The sequence below is a fragment of the Aethalodelphis obliquidens genome, unplaced genomic scaffold (assembly GCF_003676395.1).
Source record: "Aethalodelphis obliquidens isolate GAN/ISIS:26980383/991018 unplaced genomic scaffold, ASM367639v1 scaffold31, whole genome shotgun sequence".
NCBI lineage: Eukaryota > Metazoa > Chordata > Mammalia > Artiodactyla > Delphinidae > Aethalodelphis > Aethalodelphis obliquidens.
Window position 1 is genome coordinate 18,001,161 of NW_020837975.1, and position 26,946 is coordinate 18,028,106.

General features: G+C 41.8%; 1 protein-coding gene across 1 annotated transcript; it reads left to right on the forward strand.

Annotated features, from left to right (window-relative positions):
- On the forward strand, nucleotides 1-26,714 carry OPN5 (opsin 5). The gene is made up of 6 exons (XM_027126815.1): nucleotides 1-226; nucleotides 4,048-4,167; nucleotides 7,493-7,663; nucleotides 10,982-11,316; nucleotides 22,464-22,705; nucleotides 26,651-26,714. The coding sequence occupies exons 1-6, from the start codon at nucleotides 97-99 to the stop codon at nucleotides 26,712-26,714; spliced, it is 1,062 nt and encodes a 353-aa protein (XP_026982616.1). The 5' UTR covers nucleotides 1-96.
- The last annotated feature ends 232 nt before the right edge of the window (nucleotides 26,715-26,946 follow it).

A 26,946-nucleotide genomic window follows, 5' to 3' on the forward strand; every position in this document is an offset into this window, starting at 1 on the left:
CAGGGGGCGTGGTTATGAGATGGGTCGGGCTGGCTTCTTCAGTTCTGCGGTGACCTCCACGTATCTGCCTTTCAGACCCTGGCGCCGGAGGAGGGCATGGCTTTGAACCACACGGCTCCGGCCCTGGATGAGCGCCTGCCGTACTACCTTCGGGAGGGGGATCCCTTTGCTTCCAAACTTTCCTGGGAAGCGGATTTAGTGGCTGGCTTTTACTTAACAATCATTGGTAAGTTTCCTCGCCTTTTCAGTGCAAAGGCTGCATCTAGAAAATTCATGGGCTGCTATGTTAATTTTGCACAAAGATTCCAACACTTGAGTGGATATTTTGAGATGGAGAGCGGGAGGAAGCAGGAAGAAGGGGTGGCATCACAGAGTTCACACATGTTTCATAGAAACGACTCTATGATCTTTATTATTAGGGATAAATATTCCCTCGATAATCCAAAGAAGTTTTACAGCAAAATAATTTATCTTGAGACTATATTTCATTTTGGTTGCTTTGATAGTAGGCTTGTCTACCAAATGACAAACTTAATGATCATGAGCTCTTAGTTAATTAGAATGCTTTTACTTTTTGAAAAATACTTTTGATATAAGGATAAGAGTATAGTCTCAGAACGGACCTTAGAACTCATCTAGTTTAGCCTCTGCTTTTCACAATGGAGAGAACTCTGTCCCAATGCTGTAGTCAGGATGGATACACTGTGTTTACTTCACCTAAAGTCAGGTCCCACCATGATAGCATCACTAAGTGATTTTGATGAGAGTTGAAAAAAATGTATGAATAATAAACGGAAGTCAGTTCAGGGTCAAACGTTTTCCTGCCTGATCCACAGCATGGTACGTCTGCTTCCAGGCTCTGGTATCCAATGTGGTGGCCACGTGTGGCTCCTGAGTCCTTGAACTGTGACTCTTCCAAATTGAGATGTGCTGTAGTATAAATAGACACCAGATACTGAAAACATAGGACCAGAAAAAATCATGTAAAATAGCTCATTAATAATTTTAAACAATCGACTACATGTCTAACCTATAACATTTGGGGCCTATTAGGTTAAATAAATATATTCTCAAAATTCATTTAGTAATATTTTTACTTTGCTTAATATGACAACCAGAAAAAATTTAACTACATGTGTGGCCCACATTTCTGGTTTCCATGACATTTCTATTGGACAGCACAAGTCTAGGTAATTAGATTCAACCACAGTACTTTTCTTACATTGAAAATCGCTGTTTTAAGTTTGGGTAATCAGTGTGCAGGTGGGTTATGTCTTTAGGTGTGTCTGCCTTTAATCTTTTCAGTTGTTGGGTCAAGCTTTCTCTGTCTCCTTCTCTCTTTCTCTCCCCCTCCTTCTCTCTCTCTCTTTCTCATCTACTTATTACGGGCTAAGACTTTCATTTAACCTCCTGAAATTAGCCAAACTCATTAGAAAAGTCTGGAGACCCCTCTATGGTCAGTGCTTGAGGCAAAAGGAATCCATGAAATTGAATCAGAAATTCCACTGCAAAGGGATTCCCTGGGTCCTTGGCTTTGCTATTAGTTATTATGGTACTGATTTAAATTCTTTTTCTTATCAATGGACCTCCATGTCCTTTCAAACACAAGTATATATCGAGTGCCTATTCTTTGCCACTGTTTAAGTTGCTGGGAATACAGAAGGGAACAAAATGGGCAAACTACTCTCTCCCCGCACAGGGACTACCTGGTAGTAAAATCCACATTGAATTTTTATTAAACATAAGTACTTTCAATGATCAGAAAAGACAGAAAAATAGACATCTTATAAATTGAATTTGTCGCAATCAATTGCAAGGAATGAATTACAAAGTAGCATCTGTAACCTGACATGTTTCTCCAGATGACACAAAATAGGGAGGACGATTAAGGGGTGAAAATCTACAATCATATTCAAATGGGAGTACTGAAGAGGCACCAGATAAAGGGGTCCGCAAAGAGTCCCGGAACAAAGGGAGCCTCAGATCACTCAGGGAGTCGGGGGTGGGGCCAAATGTATGTTCCAGAGCAGTCGTTCGTTCAGGATGAGGCCAGGGTCAGCTGGTGGGGGCTGGACTCATCCTCGACCCAGTCTTGGGTTCGGTGCTGTGTCTGGTTCCCTCCCTCCTGGGGATGTGCCCAGATTCCTTTAAAGGAACCAGAGTGGAATGACATTCTTGGTGAGCTTTGTTAAATACTAGAAGTCTTAGGGAAAACTGGAAGATGAAAAGATAATGTGAGTTTGGAATAGAGGAGAAATAAACTAGAGACCCATTTCCGTCCTCTACTCTTTTACTACAAATACGTAGTTCATTAACGGTCTATATACGAGATTTAAATTTTTTGTATTCATAGAAAGTCAGGATTTTGATCATCAAAAAATGTCCCCCTCACTTTAGCTTTTACCTTCTTAATCTTCTTTTCCTTTAACTCTCATTAAAAATAGGTTTGCATTCTCCTCATACTCCCCTACGGGAGATTGCCTGTGGGAATAATCAACATGCAGCTCTCGCAGAGAGTTAACTATTTTTTGATAAGCTTTGGGCACTGGGTGAAACCTTATGAATCATTAGTAAAGATAATTTAAGAAAGGAAAAATAAGAAAATCAATATTCTCAAAAGAGAAGTAAAAAGACAAAGGATGTTTAAATGAGCTTTGTGTATCAACTGCATATGCATAGTTACTGTTTTTTAATCTTTTTGGATACAAAGTAGAAGGCATGTGTTTATAATTTTTCTAGCCATGTTTTCACATTTTAGTTTCCCAGTGTGCCTTGTTAGCTTGTTTCCTTTAATGCGACATGGGTTTCATTTTAGTTGGTTTAGAATCTCCACCACCTCTTCTATTTTTTTCCTCCTCTGTCTTAAGAAAGCTAAAGAGGTTTTAATAGACCGCGAGGCAGCACTGACTCCTGGGATTCAGAATTTCCTAAGACCACAAACGCAGTTAATGCCTGGTGGTTTCAGACCATCAGCTGAAACACACATTTTTCCCCCTTGCCCCCCCCCCCAATGAATTGTGGTGGAGAAGTAGAAGTTAAGATAGAAAAATCTGGGTTTCTCCTGTTAATACTCTCCTTATTCCTTACTACTAAAGGCAGCTGTACCAGATTCTCATTTATACACAGCTACACTATGAAGCAAGAATTCCTGAAGAAATCTACTCTACATGTTAAGCTATGGAAGTAGGTGTATTCTTTTCTTAACTAAAGTCAGTAGGGATTGGGTCTTTTTGGATTTAAACTGGGTTTGTAAGAACTTTTGAACAGTATCATTGTAATGTCAAAGCCAGTCATTAATAAAAGGATATATAAAAGTGGGAACACATTTATATCATTGTTGGTAGGTTGGTGGGTTGACGGCCACTTTCTCTCCCTTTGGTGGGAGTGGGAGAGTCCATGTTAGCAATCGTCACCCACTTCCCCTTCATACTGAGTCCAGTAGCAGTGGCAGATATCCAGCGTCCATGTCCTCAGGATGCAAAAAAGTCCTGGATGTGTCTCCAGGAGATGACCCTGTCCTTGCAGGAGGTCATGCCAGCCTAATCTGGCCTCTGCTTCTCCTGAATGCTGGTCCCCCCTCAGGAGTCCACAAGAAGAGTGAAAGCACCTCATTTGGTTTGGGTCACTTCATCTTCAGAATTTATCGATAGCCAAGGGGTTAACCCTCCTCATCAGAGGGGAGGAGTTCTATAAAGCTAATACTCTAAAAATGGCTGAGGAGATGCTGCATCCTGGGGATTAGTCCAAGAACTGACCATGGGGATTCCCACACCCTACTGAGCTTCACTGGGAAATTAGTGGTTCTTTTTCTGGGTAAGTGCCGTTTGACCATCCCTGACTCCTATCCCTTTGGAGGTGAACCATCCCTCGCCTGTCACTCACAACTCATGCTTTTTATTTCATCTTCTTGACTTAGATTTTTATTTAGAATCCTCTCGCTACCCTCTAAATCTATGGTGTCCATTTTTTGAAATTGAGAAGTGTTTCATATCTGAGTGAGCTCTAAATCCTAGTTTTAACAATGGAAATTTGTATTTTTCCTTGTAGGGATTCTGTCCACATTTGGAAATGGGTATGTCCTTTATATGTCTTCTAGACGAAAAAAGAAGCTGAAACCTGCGGAAATAATGACTATCAATTTAGCGATCTGTGATCTGGGGATTTCAGGTAACGCAGCCATGCCATTTCTTCTTTGGGGGTTTGAATGTCCCGTTATAAAGTCCTCACTGGCTCACAGATCACCCTACCCCCAGCTTCTTTTGCTCCTCCTTTCACAAATCATCTTTACAGTGTTTGTGGTAAGTCAGCAGAGTGTTGTTTGGCTAAAGAGATCATCCATTTAACATAGATGGAGTCCATTCCATGTGCCGGGCATGGTAGATGCTGAGGATACAATTTGAAATGATACATGAGACTTTGGATACCTCACAGTATAGTGGGCTAAATGATTCAGAAAACAGAAACTTACAGACAGGATTTAGATCACTGTTTTGAGCTCTGTTACTGTCCCTCACTCGCTTAGGGAAATCTGTTAAAATAAACATCAAGGGGGTGAGGTCTTAAGGGTAAATGATGGGTCAGAAAGGTGAGCCAAGGAAGGGGGAACGGTTGCCCTTGTAATGACATATTTAAGTGTGGCTTAGGGACTGACTGCAAGTATAGGAAGCTTCTAGTTCAGTGGTTCTTGACCTTGGCTGCACAAAAAAGTCACTTGGGGAAATTAAAAACAAAAACAAAACAAAAACAACTCACAGCTGGGTTTCATACCCAGAAATTTTGCTTTTAATTAGTTGAGAATGTTACCTGGCCATCAGGTTATTTAAAATTAGAATTTCCAGGTAAATTTATTGTGCAGCCAAAATTTTGAACCACTGGTTTATTTCTTGCTTCTTTGGTCTTTCTGGTAACCCAGCAAGGAGGAATTGGAAGAAAATTTCTCTTTAACCGTAATTCATTTTTACAAATATGAACAATTTTGGGTCAGTCACTTCCCTTTACATTTACATAGAAAATTCCAGAGTTGCCTAGATACACTCAAATATGCCTCTGGATCCCCACTTTCTGCTACACAGCGTATGGTTTTAAGTTACTAGAATTAGGGAAATTGAGTTTGAATAGCACACATCAACTCGTCTTTCCACTGGAAATCTTTTAGCAGGGTCTCATCCAAAGCATCCCTTCTAAAATGTTTCCCGGTATTTGTTTCTCTCTTCATAAGTGGATTTTTCTGCCACTGCCAGTCTCTGAAAACAAGTCTTGGTGATGTGTCTACTTACTGAGTCACTGTTTATTACACAGCCATGGATGTGCTGCCCTCTCACTGAGTTTGGATGATCTTGGTTATTTGGGAAGACTTTACTCAGTATGGACAGACTGAAATATCATGACCTCTTTGGGGAAATACACATGCACATTAAGAGGAAAGTGACATATCCGGCCCTTTTCTGTGAAAATAGTCGCGATACGCCTCAGAGAATTTGCGAGGCTGCAAAGTGACTGCCATTCTCGTTTTGGCCACGCGATGGCGGTGTCGCAACATGAATGATGGCTCTCCGGTCAGCTCACCATGCTGCCCCCTAGTGGTTCTCTCGCTGGTACTGAACGTAAAATGCTTGAATGAAACCTGCCATTTCAGTCACGTCCTTCGCTTATAACCGACTTATGCTTAAGGCTGAATTAGACTAGGTTTGAATAAAAATGTCCTTAGTTGGTCAGATACATTGAAAATGCTTTCAACCAAGCAAGTCTGCTGCAGAATTGCATAAACCACCTCATTACTCTGTATATATCTTTAGAGTAATTCACCAGAAAGCATGGGTTAGTTTTCTCTGATCAACTCAGATCATTTTTTGCAACCTCTGGTTATCTCTTAAATACATTTTTTCCTTCCAATAAACCTTAAAAATTTTTATGTCTTTTTAATTTTTTTTCTTGCTTCACTATATTCCATTATAAGCACCTTGAATAAACACATCCTAGAGACCAGATGTATGTCATCTATACAACTAATATTTATTGTTTAAATATCAATGGCTCTCAATCATGTATATGTATTAGAATCACCTGGGGAGCTAAAAACAATATATTGTGACGGCCCAGCCAGATAAATGAAGTCAGGTAAATTAAATCCAGATAAATTAAATCAGATTATCTGGGGGTTGGAGCTCCGGACACTGATATTTAAAATTAAGCAAAGCAAAGCAAAACAAAACAAAACTCCTCCAGTGATTTTAATGTGCAGCTGGGTTTAGAACCATTCTACCTAGTGGAGGAGGGAGAGACCTTTCCAAGAGGTTCATCAAAACCCTTTGGCATCCCGAAGGTTCTAGATGACATCCCATAGGTTCATCAAAAGCTCCACTCCAGAAAGAAGCCTAAAATACCTTTTGCTGATGGATCCCAGGCACAACAGACACAAATTTTGCTCCATCGGAGTCACATTCAATTGTCTTTTTTGCTGTCTTTAGCACCCACCCAGCAGACACTCAATTCAAGCTCTGAGTTTGCTGTCTCCCCTGCCTAGAATATTTTCCCTCTAGATGTTTGCTCGAGTCCTCAACCACTGATTTAGCATCTACCTAAACATCACATGCGCAGAGAGGTCTTCCCTGATCTCCTGATATAAAACAACCATTTCCGTCTATTTCCTTCCTCTGCTTCATTTTTCTTCCCGGAACTCATCATGACCCATCAGTCCATCACATTGTATCTTATATTACAAATTATTTGTTTCTTTTGCCCCCTCTATCTATTAAAAATGAATCTGTTAATCTTAGTCTCCACTTTGTCCTCTGGCACCTTGTTGCATCCTGGGCACTAAATAGTTCATTTGTTAAACAAAACACGAATTCTTTTACACTGGGTTTCCTCACTGACAATGGGTTGTAGACCCAATAGGACTGGGAAGCTCTGATATGAGGGTGCCCAGTCTAGCCAGTTGGAGTATGAGACCAGCTGTGTAGACCACTAGAGGCGATGTATGTCTAACTTAGAAAAGCACCCAATAAATATGTGTTAATTGACTGAACTAACAGTGTACCAGGTACGGGGCACACCTGGGAGGGGTGGGGAAGGCTGGCCCCTGCAGGCTGCCAATGTCAGTGACTTGGTTCTTCTAATGCATTAAGGTTGGGGAACCCTCTTTTGACAGATGGATCAGATACAGATTTTGGAAAGCTTCCTCAGCCATTTCCTTCAAAGAGGGGAAGATTGAATGCACAGCTGGATAAGGCGGGTGCAGGGCATGAATTAAAGTAGAAGATGACTTCCTAGAAAGTAAACAAACAAACAAACAAAAGGAACTGATGAAGCCTGAAGGAATAAATAGTTTAAATCCCAGAAATCTGGGTCTGGCTGTAAACAAACTGGGCCTAACATTTCCGAAAAGAGCTCTCTGTGGTCTGCATGGGATAAAGCTCAACAGCGAGTTGCGGTAGGCGAGGTAAATTTTAACCGAAGGGAACTTCCCTTGACAAGTTGCTTGGCGCTCCAGTTGTAGGCAAACCGTTCACCATCATCTCTTGCTTCTGTCACCGCTGGGTGTTTGGCTGGATTGGCTGCCGCTGGTACGGATGGGCTGGATTTTTCTTCGGCTGTGGAAGTCTTATCACCATGACTGCTGTCAGCCTGGACCGGTACTTGAAAATCTGCTATTTATCGTATGGTAAGTAGGAAGGTTTCTATTCCCTGAGAGTCAAATCTAGGTGGATTGTCAAAGCGGTGCAAGTTTTACCCAGAGGTAATAAGGATTATGAATAACCTCAGAGACCAGGAGTATTTCTACTTATAGCTTATCTTGTTCTAACCTATGTTTAAAGATTGGAACCTGTGTCAATGTAGGTTTCTTTAAATACTACTTTTATAGGAATGTCTGGTGTTTGGCTATGATGCTTTTAAAAGTATCGTTTTTCTGTCTAAATTGTGTAAGCTTTTACCGTGTTATGCCATACAAGCAAAAGAATGCATTTTATACATTGAAAGGATGTTGGGTCCAAGACGTTTAGCTGGTTCCCCAAGTAGTAAATATAATTATATGGAAAGATGTTTCTGGTTCTCCTTTAGCACTCAGGATCCCTATGACTGCAGAGAAGAGGAATTCTCCTCCAGGTTAGAGAGCCGTGCCTGCAGGAAAGGACACACATACAGAAATACCGCCCAACATTCTTTTTGTGGTCTTGGTAGGTAGAAAGATGAGTAGCTAAGAGAACTGGCCAGGGGTGAGCCAGCAATAAACAAATTTTCAGAGGCTAAAGATTTTTCTTTAACGATAAAACGATTCTACGTGTGAAAAATTAACTTTTCGTACTTTGGCTTCTTGGGGCTCTGGAAATCTATTGAACCCAAAAGAGAAGGATTTGGGCCCCTTAAATTTAATACTGAGAACCAGGTGTAACCAGGGAATAATATTGGTTCCCACCACAGCGGCTTTGTTTGTTAATCTCAATCAGCTTGATTGTGTGACCATGGGGACAGACTGTGGCCTGGAGCCTGAAATGGGAAGGATCAAGTTGATGTGACACTCTCAATGGGGTGGAATTTCTCTTTATATTTTAAAAGTTTACAGTCCTAAATTAAAAAAAAAAAAAAAACATGCAGGGGGTCAGGGCAGGGGTAGGGTCATGGCCCAATGTCTGCACCATCCAGGCTCACCTTTAAAAATAAAAATTGCATCTTTTTCTAAACAGCTTAAAACTTGCAATGGAAATAGCTTGAATCAAAAATTCCAATAAAATACAAAAAATACAATTATAACTATGCTGGATGATTTCAGATTCAATATTTTTCTATAAACTTATTTTTGATCATATCAAAAATAGATTTTAAATATAGATTTTACAGACAAAAAAGCAAAAGTTCCATTTCCTGAGAATATTTGAGGAATACTAAACCTCGATGTCTCTGCTTTTTAAATATTCTCCTGACTTTAGGCTTTGGGTCAGTTAAAGAGATGGTGCCGCCCATCCCCAGAATCATTGCAGGGCATAATTCCTATGGGAACGATATATTTTTTTCCAGCTTCTTCTAAGGTTGATTCTCGATAGTCTAGTTTCATCATTTGTTTTGTCGCACAATTAAACACTCCACACAGTGTCTTGGAATGCTGGAATTAGAAGGTCGCTTGGGGACATGTAGACCTTTTTCCCATGTAATGTGATAAACTGTTTTAAGGCATCCCTGACAGACAGCCACTTGGCCTCTTCTTGAATAATTCCAGTGACCAGTGACGGGGAGCTTACTACTGCACAAGGCAGCCCATTCTCGGATTGGTCTGCTCTCATTGTTACAATGTTATTCCTTATATTAAGACAAAACTGCCTCCCAGTAACCTCCACCCATTGGTCCTAGTTCTGACTGCTGGAGCATCACAGAACCAATCTACTAATCTACTCCCTCCTGTACTTGACAGCCTTTCACCATAACCGAATGTAAGTATAAAACACCTCACTAAGTAACCCTAACCATAAATGCTTCTACGTATGCCTATGCACATTCCTATAAATATATATAATTATTTGTGCCAGTGTCTTCTCCATTAGAGTGGAGAACTGAGAGCTGACAGATGTTGTGGCTACGTAATTGTTACCCCTCTCTGGTGGGTCCGTGAAATTTGCATTTTATGGCACTGTATGTTTGAAAAAATAGAGACAAAGGAAACAATCTGTTATATTTCTTCTTAGCGCCAAATAAGACAAACACAGGAGTAAATACTCGTGTTAGTGCAGTTCTTCATAGTTTGCAAAGGAGGCCTGGCATTGTTCATTTCACCCGTACCAAAATCTGTAAGCAGTATATCTTTATTTTCTCCATTTTACTGATAAGAACACTGACGTCTGGAAAGGTTACAGGAAGAGGGTCAAATACTAGAAATGAGAAGCATTAGGCCCTTCTGATTTCCCAGACCTCACATGACACTAAACAGAGGCAGGCCTTGAGTCTGTGCTGAAGAAATCATTTGGCTTTTATTAAGCATGTTTTGATATTTCTTCTCTGCTACCAAAAAACAAGGCAGTTAGGGGTTACTTCTCTGGCCCTTTGGGTTTCAGGCAATAACCGGTATGGAGGTAATTTCCCCTGCAGGCTGAAACCCTAGATCAGGCTGACCTGTCTTAGGTGGTTGTATTGAACTTTTGCAAATGATCACTAGCGCTTTACAGCTTTCCTTAAATGACTGCACTGTTTCTGCCTCTTGGAATTCTCTTTCGGCGAATGGAAACTAGTGCTGAAACACAGACCTCATTTTTTGTTGTTGTTGTTTTACTGGAAATATTTTCACAGAATTTCTTTTGCAGAACATGATATGATCTACCTAGATTCCCCACTTCTCCATCTGTGGCTGTGTGAATGTGACTGTCGTATTAATAACATTGGAAGATTCAAAATCTCCTCTCACCCAGTGGGGTCACCCCATAACGTCACCCCACACAGTCATGACCGTGGCACCAACACCCACTCCACGAGTGCTTAGGTGAGAGGCACACGAGCTTTTAGGAAGAAGCATATTTTAAAGATACGGGCAGTGTCTTATCACTTCTCCCGCAAAGGACTCTACCTTAGATAAACCCTTAACACATGCTTTTTTGGGCTCCATCTTTATATTCTACCAGTTGGCCTCTTGTCCTGGATAGGATCTCAAAGATCATTCCGGATGTTTTCCCAAGATCTTCCACTGTCTTCAGCATCCTCTCATCTTTTTTACTGCCACCTCTCCCCAGCTTTTGTCACTTCCCCCTCCCAAGGCTCCCAGATGCCTAGAGAAAACCTTCCCTGTGAAATCACTTCCAGTTTTATTCTCTTGGAAAAAGGGCCCAAGCTCTGGAACTCTCTTCCCTCCACCCTACTCTCCCTCCGGCTTTGGTTACTGTGACCACTTCTCCCAGAATCCAATGGATTAACTCTTTGGATGTGGAATTTGACCTATGGAAGGGAGGTATCTGGGCGGAGGGTAGATTACATCCTGCTAATGCTATTCTTCCACCTCCAGGGGTTTGGCTGAAAAGAAAGCACGCCTACATCTGCCTGGCCGTCATCTGGGCCTATGCTTCCTTTTGGACCACCATGCCCTTGGTAGGTCTGGGGGACTACGCACCTGAGCCCTTCGGAACCTCGTGCACCCTGGACTGGTGGTTGGCCCAGGCCTCAGTAGGGGGCCAGATTTTCATCCTGAACATCCTCTTCTTCTGCCTCTTGCTCCCAACGGCTGTGATCGTGTTCTCCTATGTGAAGATCATTGCTAAGGTTAAGTCTTCCTCCAAAGAAGTAGCTCATTTTGACAGTCGGATCCCTAGTAGCCACGTGCTGGAAATGAAACTGACCAAGGTAACTGTGTCATAATTTACAAACGTGTTTTCTAATCAGTTAAAACTTAATAGGGCAAAGAGGACAGAGAATGTTGGAGACTGGGAGAACTCCGAATGTCCACTGTTTATGTCCTTATGAACTTTGTTATTATTTATTTAAACCTTTGTAGTATCTCTTCCCTCTGTCTCTATCTCCCTCTCATTTACACACACACACACACACACACACACACACACACACACACGTCTAATAGCTACCGAATTTATACAATGGATCTACTGGGGGCTTTTTCTTTCTATTGAATAGGATATCATTGCTTCTTATAATTATTTCACTAATAAGAGTAATAACTTTTATGATTCATAGAACGCCTCACAGTATTTACTGTCCTGTATGGACTTTGATGGGCATGATTAGGGACATTCCTTATTAACAGAGTCAGAGCTTACCATGTCTGCTTTCCTATGGGAAACCCATCTTCACACAAGGGCAATTTCTGCAGCATTGAGTCCCTTGGCAAATGCTAGCCTCAGAGTTAGCAGCTCTTCAGATATTGTGGTGTAAGGAGAAGAGCAGACAGTTTGAAAACGGATGAGAGTTTGGATTCTATCACCGACACTTGCCAGGTTTGTGACCCAGAGACAGATACTTAGCTTCTTTGAATCTCTACTTCCTCACTTGTGTAACAGGGATAGTAACATCTATCTCTCTGGGTTGTGGTGGGGAGTCAATGAGATAAACATGTTATCCTGTCATCGGCTGCGTGGATGATGTTAAAGGAATCATGATTCCTCATGTCTCTTCTAACTTTTAGGAGGTCTGGTAAGGGCTAAGGCAGTGGTCTTTACACTTCCATCACGTTTCACCCTTATATCGAGGAAATAGTTTTCAGCACATACTCTCAAACTGAGTTTTTAATATTAGCACACCCTAGTTTCCATCTTATATTTGAAAGATAAAAATAAATGTAGATTGAAGTTCTAATCATTCTTCTGGTGTCCCAATCCATCATGTTGAGTGATATCCACCTTCAAGTGTCCTCACAGCCTACCCTGGAGACCACTGGCCTTAGGGACCAGGAGTAACACAGTTCCCTCCAGACCACAGGTGGCTACCTACTAAGTCAGGACTTTTGTCCTAGTAATAGTTTTCTCTCCAAATTTCAGATTTTTAGATGTTGTGCAAGGACCTCTTGGTTGCACAGTGAGAGCTAGAGGTTCTGGTTCCTTTACTCCCTAAACTCCACATTTGCGTAGAAGAAAGTTTGAACTTTTCATCACTCTAAATCTATACTGATCACCTAAAAATGGAGCTGTTCTACCTGGACAAATATGCAGCATCAGGAATCATGATCAACTTCTAGCTTACAATGGGCTGTTATGTAAGAAAAATATTTCCATAAATTCAGGATCATGAATTAAGTTCTTCATTTCTAGCTCTTCCTTTAGCTCCTGTCTGTGATGTAAAAAACCAACTAATGCCAATAAATTCATCCAAGTTAAATGTGGATTCCGTTTCATCCAAATCCTATTCGGTACCAGGTACTGTTCTAGGAACTAGATGAATGCAACCGAGCTAAAAGTATTTGTGTTCAGTAGTTCGTGGAAGTATGCCCAGGGAACCACGTGATGGCTGTCACATGGGGATGTGATCTCAGTTGCATTCCTGTAGTGTGGCATGCCATGAAGCTGCCGAGATGTCATATGATGTCCTCTCCTCTTCCCATCCTCCAAGGTTACTGGCCTTGAGACACTTGTCTGGGTGAATCTGGGTCCTCCTACCCATGAGGCCCTTCTCCCGTTTCTCTGAGGCAATCACTCATCATCCTCTCTCCTGTTAGTTGAACTCCTCAACTCAGCCCACTCAAAGCCAGCTTTCACCAATACCCTAGCATCTGGTTCTTCGTGTATTCTTGAGGGTGGGCAGCTCGTTAGTCAGAGCTCCTAAAGCTCGTTATACATACACGGGGAAGCTCAGCATATAACATTTAATTTGATGCGTAGTTCTTTTGTTTGTTTTTATTAAAAAATTTTATTTTATATTGGGGTATAGTTGATTAACAATGTTGTGTTAGTTTCAGGTATAGAGCAAAGTGCTTCAGTTATACATATAAATGTATCTATTCTTTTTCAAATTCTTTTCCCATTTAGATTATAGGGTTTTGAGCAGAGTCCCCTGTGCTATACAGTAAGTCCTGTTGGTTATCTATTTTAAATATAGTAGTGTGTATATGTCAATCCCAACCTTGATGTGTCATCATTCTCCTTGCCCTGCACTGTGCAGATCAAATAGTCAGGCTCACCCAGACCAGATTTAATCAAAGCAATGTTAGAGGAAAAGCGTAGGCATATATGTGTATGATTTTACTTTATATATGACTTCTAACGTGTATTCTCATTATATTATACATGATATCTATAGTATATGTTACATCTTGACTTCATTTGTATATATAAAACCTATATTAAAATAACCTAAACATACAATGCTTCTAATTATTGACATTTGTGCAAAATATTTAAGTCAAAATTCAACCTACCTTGAAAAATAAACAGAACTTTCTACTGTGGCACATTCTGTTCTAAATTTAAACTATTTTCAATTACTAGTTAATTTTGATTTTTTTTGTAGTGAGTAAAAGTAAGTAGAAAAACCTTCACAGGCCTTTTCATAGTCTTAGAAGCCTTGTCCTGCATTCAACTACCTCTCAGGATTGGCCCTTTGCTTGTTCATTTGATGCTTCTGATCTTCATAATGTCCTGGTCTAAAAGCTTATGAAAGGCTACCTCATAGGATTATGGGATGAAAATAATTCATTTCTTTGTGTACTCTAATTATTTCTAGGTAGGTTATTATCTGGGCCTGCATTTTGCCAGTCTGACCTCGCCAACTTAAAAATTGATGTTCCAGCTATAAACCTTTCTCCACATTGTAATTTCCTTCTAATTAATTAAAAAATGGTTTTGCTAGACTTTTATAGCAGGCTGAAATTTCAGACTACAGAAATTGCAGAGGTGTGCAAAAGCAAAAAAAAACCCTACAGAAACCAAAAAAAAAAAAAAAGGAAAGAAAAAACCCTTTCTCTTCATATTCCTATGACTCAGTATAATCTCATTTTTATGCCGGCATTTGACCTTGTAAAACAAACAACGTTACACAATCAGGGTAAATTCAGTTGAATTGGGTTTTCCTCCTCTTCCTAGGCTCTGTGTAAGTTCAGGGAGGTCTTTATAACTCCATGGGACCAATGGGCGGGGGCATCTTGTTTGGTTGTTGTCATTTATTGACCCTAGTATTGCTGAGATAGTTAAGGTTTCCTCTGGCCTCAGGCATCCATTGTCATGGGTCACTTCGCATCTTTCTTGTTTCAGCTATAAGGCCTCTTTAGACTCACTGGAAATTCCAGGTACTTCCCCATCCTTCTTTGGCAACCCATTGGGTGGATGTCAAGACCTTGGCTGGCACCCTGGGAAGTGAGGCACAAGCTGTCTGCTTGTGCAACTGCATTGAGAGTCTATTGTTCCCCCAACCCCTTCCCTGGCCCCCTGTGCTCGGTTCAGTGGAGTATTTTCAGGACAGCTTCTCAAGGTCAGTTACCAGCTCCTCTGATGTCCTCCCTTGCCTTTGGGCTGTAGGCCCTTGACGGACTGTGGGCTCTTGTATCCACGTACGTCCCTTTAACTTGTCCACACTGTACACTTAATGCCTCTAGTCTTGCACATCTCTGGCTGTAGATACTCAAAAATCATTTTTGTCACACTCGAAACCCTCTATTTCAACTATTTCCTCTCTTGTAAGTTTCGAATTTCTATTTTGAAACTCAGAGGCTGAGAAATGAACGTTTTACTTCTTCGGCATTTCTGCTTGTGACAACCTTCATACCAATGCAGTGGACACTCTTGCTGCTGCTATGATGAGGGGGAAGGTGGAGTAACAGGAAGGAAATACCAGAAGTTTCCATTAATTTTTCCGTATATGACTATGCTGCACATCTTGGTACTTCATATTTATTCATTCAGCACACACAGCTCACCTACAATGTCCCAGGCCTATAGTTAGTATCCAGATCCTGTGGACACCTGGGTTGCTCTTTATTTCTCTTATTTCTACCAGGAAACCTTCCCAATCCCTCCTGCTTTGTTGAAGTCCCTCTGCTATGGGCCACCAGAGGACTTGGCATATCCACTTTTCTGAATGACACATCTTTGTGGCTCTTTTTGCAAGATAGTAGCTGGATGAGAGCAAGTGCTGTTTGCTCTGGCTCCCCAGGGCCCGACACCTGCTAGATGCTTAATCAGGATTGCTGGGATGACACATAATTGAATATACTATGTTAATTAACCTAATCACCTTGATCAGTGTTAACTGGTCCCTTGACCCCCAGCTTGAGGCCCTCTGTCCCTTTTATACCTGCAGAGGCATTTTGTTTTGCTTTGTTCTTTCACATTGACTGTGAAGCCTTTTTAAAACTCATCAACGTAAACCTCTGCTTCCTTCAAAAGACTCCCCTCCAGCATTGCTCATGGAATGTTATTTATCATTGGGGGTTCGGCGTCAGAGAACCCCCATGGGGACTCTGAGGGCAGTTAGTGGGAAAGCAGAGCTGTATTCTTGAACCAATTTATTAATTGCTTTCCTCTGGTTCTTCTTACTTGTTCTTAGCTTCAGTGTTACTTTCCAGAGAAGCGTTCTCCAAATTGAATTCACGTCCTCCTATTAAAATGTTTCATTGCCGCTTTTACATTTGCCTTGTAGAACTTGTCACAATTTTTAGTTAATTTACAATAACCTACTTACTTCTGTGATGATTTGTTCCATGTCTGTCTTTACCACTAGTTGATAAGGCCCACAGGGGTAACAAGCATATCTTTCTGTTCACTTTGTGTCCCCAGAACCTAATACAATGCCTCAAACATATACAGATATATTTGTCGATGGAAAGAATTTCAAAGTTCAGTGCCAGTTTTGCCACTTCCCCACTGAGAAATCTCGCAAAGCTGACGCTTGTTATTTGTTTTGGCTGACAGTGGCTGAAACCCTTTCCGGGTCTGAAATTTCCATGTTGAGAAATTGTCAACATTTTATGTCTTGCTGGGGAGCAGCAGGGGAGAAACAATGTTTCTGTGCAAAGATGGCCTCTTGACTTAAAAGATACGCCAAGACAAGTTATTGATTTTCCAAGATTCCCTTGTGGCTAGAGTGCAGCTATGACCCTAGGCTCCAGCTATGGTAGCCTGTCTCAGAAACTAGTGACACCTGGTGAAGGGCAGGGAGATTGCTCCCAAGGACACGGCTACAGCAGCAGGAGTTTGTGTATCAGAACAGGTTCAGGTCATAGTTTTTGGGTATCATTTCTGTCTGCTTGGCCCCGATTCTCAGTTGAGCATTCCCAGTGATGCTCTGTCCTAACCAGTGCATTCCTTTTCTGTCTCACTCAGCTAACGTCCATTTCTGTTGCTTACAACTCAAAACACAGATGCATAGAGTGACATGACCTAATTTGCAGCCTCTCCTTCCAATCACAGCTTTCGCTTGCTTATGGAGTAGTGGTATTTTAAGATTTGAGAAAACTGCAACTGGGAAGTGCAGAATTCTTCTTTTTCTTCCACTCCTTTAAAAAAATTTTTTAAATTTATTTTTTGGCTGTGTTGGGTCTTCGTTGCGGTGTGCAGGCTTCTCATTGCGGTGGCTTCTCTTGTTGTGGGGCATGGGTTCTAGGCACGTGGGCTTCAGTAGTTGTGGCTCTCGGGCTCAGTGGTTGCGGCATGCGGGCTCTAGGGTGCAGGCTCAGTGGTTGTGGCACACGGGCTTAGCTGCTCCTTGGCATGTGGGATCTTCCCTGACCAGGGTTCAAACCCGTGTCCCCTGCATTGGCAGGCAGGTTCTTAACCACTGCGCCACCAGGGAGGTCCCTACTCCTTTTTTAAAAAAATATAAATTAATATTTCCTAGTCGAATCACAACCAGGGCACCAAAGCTCTCAGAAATTTTTTCATCAGTGTATGACGGTGGGTCTGAGACAGTTGGCCTTTGTTGTCATTCTGCTGGTAAAATAGAAGGAAGGAGGAAACTCAAACTAGACGTGTTTGGAGTTGTCGCATTACTTAATTTCTTAAAGGTGGTGTGAAAGCGAAATATCGCTACCCCTGTTTCTATATAGATGAGGAAACAGAGGGCCGAGGAAGGTAGGTCACAGCTGTCCAGCTCCCCACCTTCCTCCTTGTCACTGGCAGCATCCCTCAATGACAGGCTGCCCACGCGTGGAGGGTCGTAGTCTTACAATTGGCATTTATCATTGCATTGCCAACTTTTATTACTGTTTTCCCCTCTAGTTGGGAACAAATCCATATACTTGCTGGCTAGAGCCAAGAGAGAAAAACCAGATCTGATCCTGCCTGTGTTCCTGCCAAATGTACACTCTCTGTAGGCAGGCGGGACCCTCTCCTGCCCTGTCTCTCAATGCACAGATGTGGTGATCTCTCTCCTTGTGACCTTATCTCATCCCAGCCACTGAAATATCTTTGTTATCAGTAGTCTAGCTGGTTCTGGAGTGTGATTCAGCCTCATCATTGGTGGGGCATTTATTCCATCTCTTTGGCTCTGATTTTAAGCCTTCACTTCCGCATCCAGTCCTCTCCTTATCTATTTCATTATCCAAGGTAGCAGGCAGCTTCAAATGTTGGCTGAAGTCTTACTTATATCTGGGCAAAGGAGCCTGGTGGAAGGAACTGAAGGGGCAGATCTTAGAGAGAGATTCTGTCTCCCTTACAGTGGTCAGTGGAACTGAAGCAAGATTGGAATCCAAACCTGAATATCTCCATGTCAGACTTCCCCACTATTCCACGCTGCCTCTGCACACAGACGAGATAGGACTTCCCTTTTTTGGAAAACTTCTCTGCTGTAATGGTTCAGATGTATTGGGCCCAGAGGCAGCACCTTATAGAACTTCTTCATCCCTATTCTATTCTTGCTTTAATTGGTTAATTCACTGGAATTGATCCATTGTGGGCAGTATTGCTTACGTGATGCCTGATGCCAGCTTGAACCGTGCAGCTGAAACGTACCAGTATTTCTTGGTCCTCTGCAGCAAGATATTTTAAAAATCAGCAGGGTTGCAGATGTGTGATTCTTTTGTAGAAGCTAAACACGTATTCTATGAATTTCCTCCCACAAAAACTGTCTAGTTTAAGAATTTGAAGTTTTATTCCTTTTCCAGTGAACCAGAAGGCAGTGATAAAAATGAAGCAATTAAAAAAATAAACAACTTAGAAGAAATTGATGGGTACAGGTGCCTGTATTAGAGTTGGTTTAAGGATGTCTGGGAGAGAAATTTTGGAAAATAGAAATGAGGACACACTTAGAAATGTGGAAAGTGAAGGACAGAGTGATGGGAAGATTAAACGTGCTCCAACTTGAGTAGAAAGTTCTGGGAAAACTGAATGTCACGTGAAACTTTTGCAAAGTTTTGCAAAGTTTTGTAGTCTCTCTTAAAAATAGCTTTAATATTTCAAAGTTTAATATTTTGTGGACTTTATTTAACATGAGAAGCTTGTAGAAAATGACTGTGCCTCATATTAACTTTGTATTCGCTTCAAAAACGTAAGTAACATTATGCAGTACTTTGAGATCTCAGCTTTTATCCCTCTTTCTGCTTTAAACTTGATTTCTAGTCATTCAGTTTGAAGTATTTAGCTTTATTCTAATCCCAGAAAAAACACTCGGATTCATTTGCTATGTATGTAAAAACCTTGGTATATTTTAATTCTCTTCTGTCCTTTTAAAAAGGATAACAAAATGCAAATGTTTTAAGTCCTTAGTGTTCCCCATTATACACTCCCATAAAAAGAGAAAATATGTAAAACGTAGAAAATATTATGGACTAAGTGCTAATCTATTTTTTGTCAATGACTTTGGCAGCAACACAGAAAACAGCTTTTGAGATACTGTGAAATCATCTTATGACTCACACCAAAGGAGAGAGGATGGAGCTATGTTAAGTTCCCAGACATCGGCTAGAGCAAGCTTTATTTATATTGTTATTGTTTATTTGAGGATTTAGAAAAAAATATGACCCTCGCTGTGAGCTTTGAGGCATCCACTCCATTTACAAACAAAAGTCACACAGACCAAACCAAATGCTGTTTCTCCTGGGTAAGCGTCTGCAGAAAGATGGAAAGGCAAGTAGGCAGGAGAGCTGCATGTGTGCTTCAGGCCTCCTCTATAACTGCTGAGCGCAGGTGAGAAGTTTAGCTCAGGACCCTAACTCGGGACTTGAGGACGTGCAGGAGATCTGGGCTCATTTGATTCACCTCTTTGGGATTTAGATTCTCTATTTGCAAAATGGAGCAAAATGGTTACTGTTGAGGTTTTTCTCTGCTACAGTTAATATTTAAAGATGATCCTTGAACTTTTTGGGGTAGAACTTTAGAATCTGAGACTTTCAGGTAGATTTCTTATGCTTGCTTCTTGACACAGCCCACACACATGGGGTTCTCAGGGCAAGCACACCCTACTGGCAGGCTGTGCCACAGATCAAGTAGACTGAGGGGTCCGGACCACTTCCTGCTCCCACAAAAGCATATTGAAATGCACATGCACACAAATGACTTTGTTATGGGAAAAACTCTTCCAATTGGATTTCAAACACAATCAAGTATGTGCAACTATTGTTGCTTTAACTACTATTAATAAACTATTTGGTGTCTCATTCCTCATCCTCCACACCAGCTTGACGTTGCTGACCTTGATGCTGGGAGCTGTTAATTTACATTTTACTTCTTAAATTAGGGGATGGGGGCTGTGAAAGGAAGTGGCTCCTGGTCTCAGATATCTCCAGCCTCTCATCCTCCCAGGCCTTTAGGTAACTCAAAAGGAAGGCTGACTTTTCCTAAAACTGCCTTTATAAAATCCCAGGGTGGGTCTGACTATGCTCGTTCTAGTCATGTGTCCAACCCTGCTCCTAGGATTGTAGCCAGGGGCATGCAGTCCTCTGGTTAGACTTGGTCTTGTGATTCCTGAGATGCCAACTCCATAAAAGAGGATACAGGGCAGAAGGGTTGCTGGCAATGCTAAGGCCGAAGGTATACTGGGAAGAGGAAAATAAATACAAACAAACAACAGCAGATCTTCATCACACAGAGGGCAAATTTGAATACGGTTTCATTACTTATCTTACTGAAAGAATAATCTAGTAGATAATGGTATTAAGGATGCTTTGAAGTTAGTTCACTCTCTCTCAACCGGGGCTTAAAATAGCTCGCATTTAAAAGAAAACCGGAAGCTTGGACTTCCTTTGCAAATCTCGGTACTCTAATTAAGACCCCTTTTGTTTCTTGTTCATACAGTCGCCTAAACAAACCTACTCAGAATGGAAAGTCTAGGCGTGCCGGCATTGTGTCTGCTTTGTTCATTCTTTTATCCTCAACACAAACACGTAGGAGATGCTCTATCACGCTTGCTGGTTGAATGAATAAACAATGACTTTTCTGCCTCCGATTTTTCCCAGCTGCATTTTATTTTAGAGGTTAATCTTCCTAAACGTGACTCTCATATGTCGCCTGCTCAAAAACCTCCTGGTGCTTTCAGGCATATGGAATTAAGGGCAAGCTCAGTAATATGTTATACAGAACCCTGAATACGTGGATGTTATCTTTCTTTCCAGGCTCGTCTCCCTTGGTTGCTTTCTCACACATCAAAGTGAATTGCTTACTAGTTCCTATACAAACCTCACACATACCTGTCTTTACCTTTGCTTGTGCTGGTCTCACTCGCCTTTATTTCCATTTGCCAGCGTGTAGGTTATACGCCACATTCCTCCTGAGACTCTTCTTACTTTGCTCCATAGCATGTAATTTTGTCTTCCTCTGAGCCGGCACTTAAACCATATTCAGCTTTGTCACGTAGTTGTTTGTGCTCTAGAGGGATACAACCCAGGCACGGAGGGGTGCGGGTGTCTCCAGAGCACTTACACAGTGTCTCACGCAAAGCACTTGCTAAAAAAAGATTTGTTGAATTCAAGTGGGATAATCTATAGGGTCAGACTACATTCTTTTTTTTCAAAATAAATTTATTTATTTTTGGCTGCGTTAGGTCTTCGTTGCTGCAGGCGGGCTCTCTCTAGTTGCGGCGAGCGGGGGCTACTCTTCGATGCGGTGCGCGGGCTTCTCACTGCGGTGGCTTCTCTTGTTGTGGAGCACAGGCTCTAGGCACACGGGCTTCAGTAGTTGTGGCACGTGGGCTCAGTAGTTGTGTCACGCGGGCTCAGCAGTTGTGGTGCACGGGTTTAGTTGCTCTGCGGCATGTGGGACCTTCCTGGACCAGGGCTCAAACCCGTGTCCCCTGCCTTGACAGGTGGATTCTTAACCACTGTGCCACCAGGGAAGTCCCAGACTACATTCTTAAAGAGACTGAATGGCAGATGGTGAGAAACTAGTCAGGGTGCTTTGAACCCTGTCTCTAACTATTCTTTGGTCCAATTAGACCAATTTGGTCTAATTTGGTCTAAAATTAAGAGGCTTCTAAGGGTAAATATAACTTGGTGAGAGAGAAAAGCACTTTCTGGAAAAGTCTCATTTTATACAACTGTGTCACTTTGGTTCAAGCTCGATGACTCTTTTGCTTTGTAGCTCGTGAATTTCCACCATCTGAGCCTCAAACTTGAGCCAAAGGAAATTCCATTTCATAGAAATCTCGGAAGAAGCTTCCTATTAGAATTTCAAACAAAGGCAGAGTTTCTAAGTTTCCTGAGGCAAATGAGGGCGATTTAAAATTTCATCAAGGTGTACACATTCTCCATCTAGTTTTTAAGTGAATGTGGGTTGAGAAGTCTGGAAATTTCCGGCTCACAGATGTCCTTTTAGCATGATTTTCCTGCTCCACGTAGGCACAATCTGACACCTTTTATAGGGTTAAACTTCGGGTCTTTGGGTACATTCAAATTCTGGAGTGGAGAATGGATAAGATGTGGTGAATGGGATAAGAATTGTCATAACTTCTTCTGGCTGAACATCTCAGAGATCCATATGAAATGATTCCTACTGGCAAGATAAATGAACACATGATAGACAGACTTTCTTGGGTGTAAATAGGCTGCCTGATCCTCTCCCCCACACCCATCGTTTCCACCAAGTGCCTCGATTTTGTTCTCTGTCGCTTTCCCTTACCAGGTAGCGATGTTGATTTGTGCTGGCTTCCTGATCGCCTGGATTCCTTACGCAGTGGTCTCCGTGTGGTCAGCTTTTGGAAGGCCAGACTCCATCCCCATACAACTCTCCGTGGTGCCAACCCTCCTGGCAAAATCGGCAGCAGTGTACAACCCCATCATTTACCAGGTCATCGATTACAAATTTGCCTGTTGCCAAACTGGTGGTTTGAAAGCCACCAAGAAGAAATCTTTGGAAGACTTCAGGTAAAATTTCTGAAGCTGCAAATGAGGGATACCCTCTTTGTTTCAAAATCCCGTGGGGTTCAAGCCACTGGGAATGCTGCCTTCTTAGGGTTAGAGCTCATCACTTAGGATTAGTGCTAGGAGGACTTTACTTTCTGTTCACCAGAATTCCTGAAATCAAGTAATCAGATATATAGGAGTTGGACAACAGGAGTAGAGGGCGGGAAAAGTGATTCTGCTTTTTATTGTAGAGCAGCCAAGATACGGAGCCATGACCATTTGAACATCCACCCTGTATCACTCCCATGTGGAACCAAATCCACTTCACTCCAAGAGTTACTGTGCCACATGGCATCGATCCAAAATTAAGTTTTCACCACAGAAAAGATTCTCTTGTTTGGGACATTTCTACCATTAGCTAAGATATAGGATTTGGACAGGCAAAGGAAGGGGAGGAGGGGAGATGACGTTTTTACTCTCTGCCAGTTTCTTTATTTTCACAGCAAGACCCATATTATTTCTTCTCTTTGTCAGATGAGGAAATGGAGGTTCAAACAAGGTGAAGGTCTGTTGGGTTTCAAAACTCAAGCATGTTGACCCATAACTATATCTACTTGCTTTAAACTGATCTTCATTCGAGTTCAAACACATTCTAAAAGATCTACAGTTTTAATGTTAGCACTTATTACCATTTTAGGCTATGACTACTGTGTTGCTTTTAATTATCCCATTTTCTGAAAAGATCCCTGCCATAGGATAATAAAAAATTAAACAGAATAAAAAGATCTACATTTTTATACTTCCTTCCCCCACATATTGTGATTTTGATGTCCTGTTTTACATCTTCTGCTACACAATGAACAAGTGAGTTTGGGGATCCAGCGCCATTTTTCCTAAAGACCCGAAAGGCTCAGGGTGAGTCAAGAGTGGAGGGTGATTGGTCGTGTTCTGTATCCACTCAGGGACAGTCTTAGTAGAATGTGGAACAGGCACCAAGTTCCTGGTCTGAGGTGAGGGGTATTGAACGGCCCCTTAATTCTTACTCACTTGAAGTCTAGATATTTTTCAATGCTATTTTCCTTGAGTAAGTAGGGAACAGAGGAAAAGGTAGAATTAACTATGAGAAGATGTGGGTTTTTTTTTTTTTAAACATCTTTATTGGAGTATAATTGCTTTACAATGGTGTGTTAGTTTATGCTTTATAACGAAGTGAATCAGCTATACATATACATATATCCCCATATCCCCTCCCTCTTGCGTCTCCCTCCCACCCTCCCTATCCCACCCCTCTAGGTGGTCACAAAGCACCGAGCTGATCTCCCTGTGCTATGCGGCTGCTTCCCACTAGCTATCTATTTTACGTTTGGTAGTGTATATTAGTCCATGCCACTCCTAAGTGAGAGAAGATGTGGGTTTTGACCTTGTTCTTTCACTGTGCTCGGGCAAGTGACAAATCTTTTGACCTTGAGTTTCCTCAGCATGTTGGTACAGCAGCAAAAAAAAGATAAAACAGGCACAAAACGAAAGGTAGTGCTGTCGCTGTTGCCGTGGTCCAGGGGAAGAAACACACAACTTGGAGGTAGGAGACCAGAGTTTAAGGTCGATTTTGCTGTTTACAGTAGCTCTACATCTTTGGGAAAATGAACCACTCAGAGCCTAGGATTGGGATGAGCTGAGGGCAAAGCCCATCTTCCAAGCTGTAATAATGCCATGTGGCACTGCCCAGGTGAAAAGGGCTAGGTGACAACTGTTAGTGTTCTTTTTTCACATTGTTGGTGGTTATTACCATCTCTGTTGAATTGACTAGTTAAATTCAAATGCTAAAATGCATCTGTTTTGGACATAATAACACTTTGTCCTTATCAGCTATTAATACTCTATTATGGGGCTTCCCTGGTGGCGCAGTGGTTGAGAGTCCGCCTGCCGATGCAGGGGACACGGGTTCGTGCCCCGGTCCGGGAAGATCCCACATGCTGCCGAGCGGCTGGGCCCGTGAGCCATGGCCGCTGAGCCTGCGCGTCGGAGCCTGTGCTCCACAGTGGGAGAGGCCACAACAGTGAGAGGCCCGCGTACCACAAAACAAACAAACAAACAAAAAAACACAACAACTCTATTATGAATGCAGGTAGGGAGAACACTTGTAATGGAACAGCTGCGGGAGAAAATAGTGAGGCACTTTTTCATCTGAAGGAGATGGGAATTTGACAGGAATGACTGAAGACAAATTTCACTCACCTCATAATTTGGCTTCAGACTGACTCTGTGTTCTGTATATTTGCTCACAAGTGTGAGTAGCACGTAAATATTCAACACTCCACAATACAAAGAGAAAAAAAATTAGGTGGAAGAAAATGACTTAGGGCCACAAAGCTTTGGAAAAATCAGTCAGGCAAGGGACAATTCGGTTCACCTGCTCCGATTAGCCATTTATATGAAACAGAGCAATTGCTTTGCCTAACGAAAGCAAGGGCTGCTTCCTTACTCCAGAGTTTCAGCTTTTGGTGGAAAAAGCAGGCGGTGGTGATGAAGCAGCGTGGAGGCCTTGGATGCTAGAGGTTGAAGCATCTTCAGAGAAGAAATGTTGAAAAGGTGTGATGAGTTGCAGATTCTAGAAGGATCTATTTTGGGGGACAGCCAGAAGGCTGAGCAGTGGCCACCAGAGTTTTCTTTTTAGCTTTCCAAAGAAGACAGACAAACAAGAAGAACAATATTTATCTTTGCTGCTATCAAAAAGCTAAGAAAATAGGTAATGTGGAGGTCCATAGAGTGAGGTGTAGTCCTAGGAAGCCAGTTCAGAGTGGCTAATGTACCACCAGAACAATTCAGTTGAATTAAACTGGATTCATTTTATCCTTGGTCTTTCATTTTCTGAGCTCTGAAATGTACTACTCATAATGGGAGACTCTCTTGGGAAATAGTTTGAATTCAAATAAAAAAGCTAATGTGTTTGAATATGAGATTGTTGAAATAAATTTTGAGTAACTTGAACGGTTCATTAAAAGTTAACTCATTTTTCCCCCCTTGAATTGAGTCCCCTGAGATTTTGGTAGAAGCTCATGAACTGAAGGAAAAAAATGGGGCCAAGAGCCCTTTTTGAAGTTTTATTATTCACGACACTATATTATCCGGAAGTAGTCCCGCATATTTTGTAAACAGTGTTTCCGCACCCTGGCTGTGTATTAGAGACATGCAGGGAAATTTGAAAAAATACCGCTCTCTGGACCCCATCTGCAGACATTTGGATTTAACTGGTCTGTCTGGATTAGACCTGAGCATCGGTTGGTTAGTTGGTTATCTCTCCCAGATGATTCACAGACACAGCCGTGGTTGAAAGCCAGTGAACCAGAGTCTGGGAAAGGAAGATATTGATGTTGCAGCACGTGGAGTCATAGGCCTTTTACCCCACCTACCTAGAGACCAATGAGGCCACCAGTCACCAGTGACAGGTGACCCGGACTTCAGATGCAAGGCCAATCTTAGGTGGAATAGAAATGTTCAAAAGAGCTGGTGGTGCATAGTGAAGGCCTGAGGCATTCCACATTCCTAGTATTTTAGTAAAGATAAAGAACAAAGAAGAACAAAGCCCCAGACTCTGGCATTGCTTGTAACCAAGCCTCCTCTGACCACATTAGGTGGGTGAGTCACAGGGCCCAACTGAGTTGTAGGTTGGTGTGCAGAGAATTTTGTCCTAGAGGACAGGAAACTCACTAGGGCACAGGAAATGTGCTCTAAACCAGTGGCTTGTTTTTGGAAAACTCTGCCCAAGGAATTTCTTGACTTTGAATATTCTAAATTGAATTATTATTTTCCATCTCTTTCTAATTCAAGTTCTGTGCATATAATCTTCGTGGTACTCAAGTTTGACATGCTATACATACATGTCTTTGTGTATGTATCTGTGTGTGTATGTACATATATAGTGTATTATATATATATTAAATTGCATCTTTCTTCTCCTATATCCAGGCTGCACACTGTAACCACAGTCAGGAAGTCTTCTGCTGTGCTGGAAATCCGTCAAGAGGTATGAAGTTGGACACGGCATTACTCATGGACACAATGATTCACTTATTTGCTTCTTCACTGCTGTAAACGTTTGTGACCACACTTTTATCTCGATATTATATTTTTATATTTTGTACCCTCTCCCTCTTTTTCTTTAGGCCAAGATTTGCTAGGAAATTCCAGTGGCCAAATGGAAACTAGATGATAGGTTACTACTTCAAGGAATATTACTAGAATGAGCCTCCCTGGAATTTTTT

Coding starts and splice junctions, on each gene's coding strand:
- OPN5 (XM_027126815.1), top strand. CDS start 97: ATGGCTTTGAACCACACGGCTCCGGCCCTGGATGAGCGCCTGCCGTAC. Junction 7,664..10,981: donor AATCTGCTATTTATCGTATG/GTAAGTAGGAAG, acceptor TTCCACCTCCAG/GGGTTTGGCTGAAAAGAAAG. Junction 22,706..26,650: donor AAATCTTTGGAAGACTTCAG/GTAAAATTTCTG, acceptor TCCTATATCCAG/GCTGCACACTGTAACCACAG.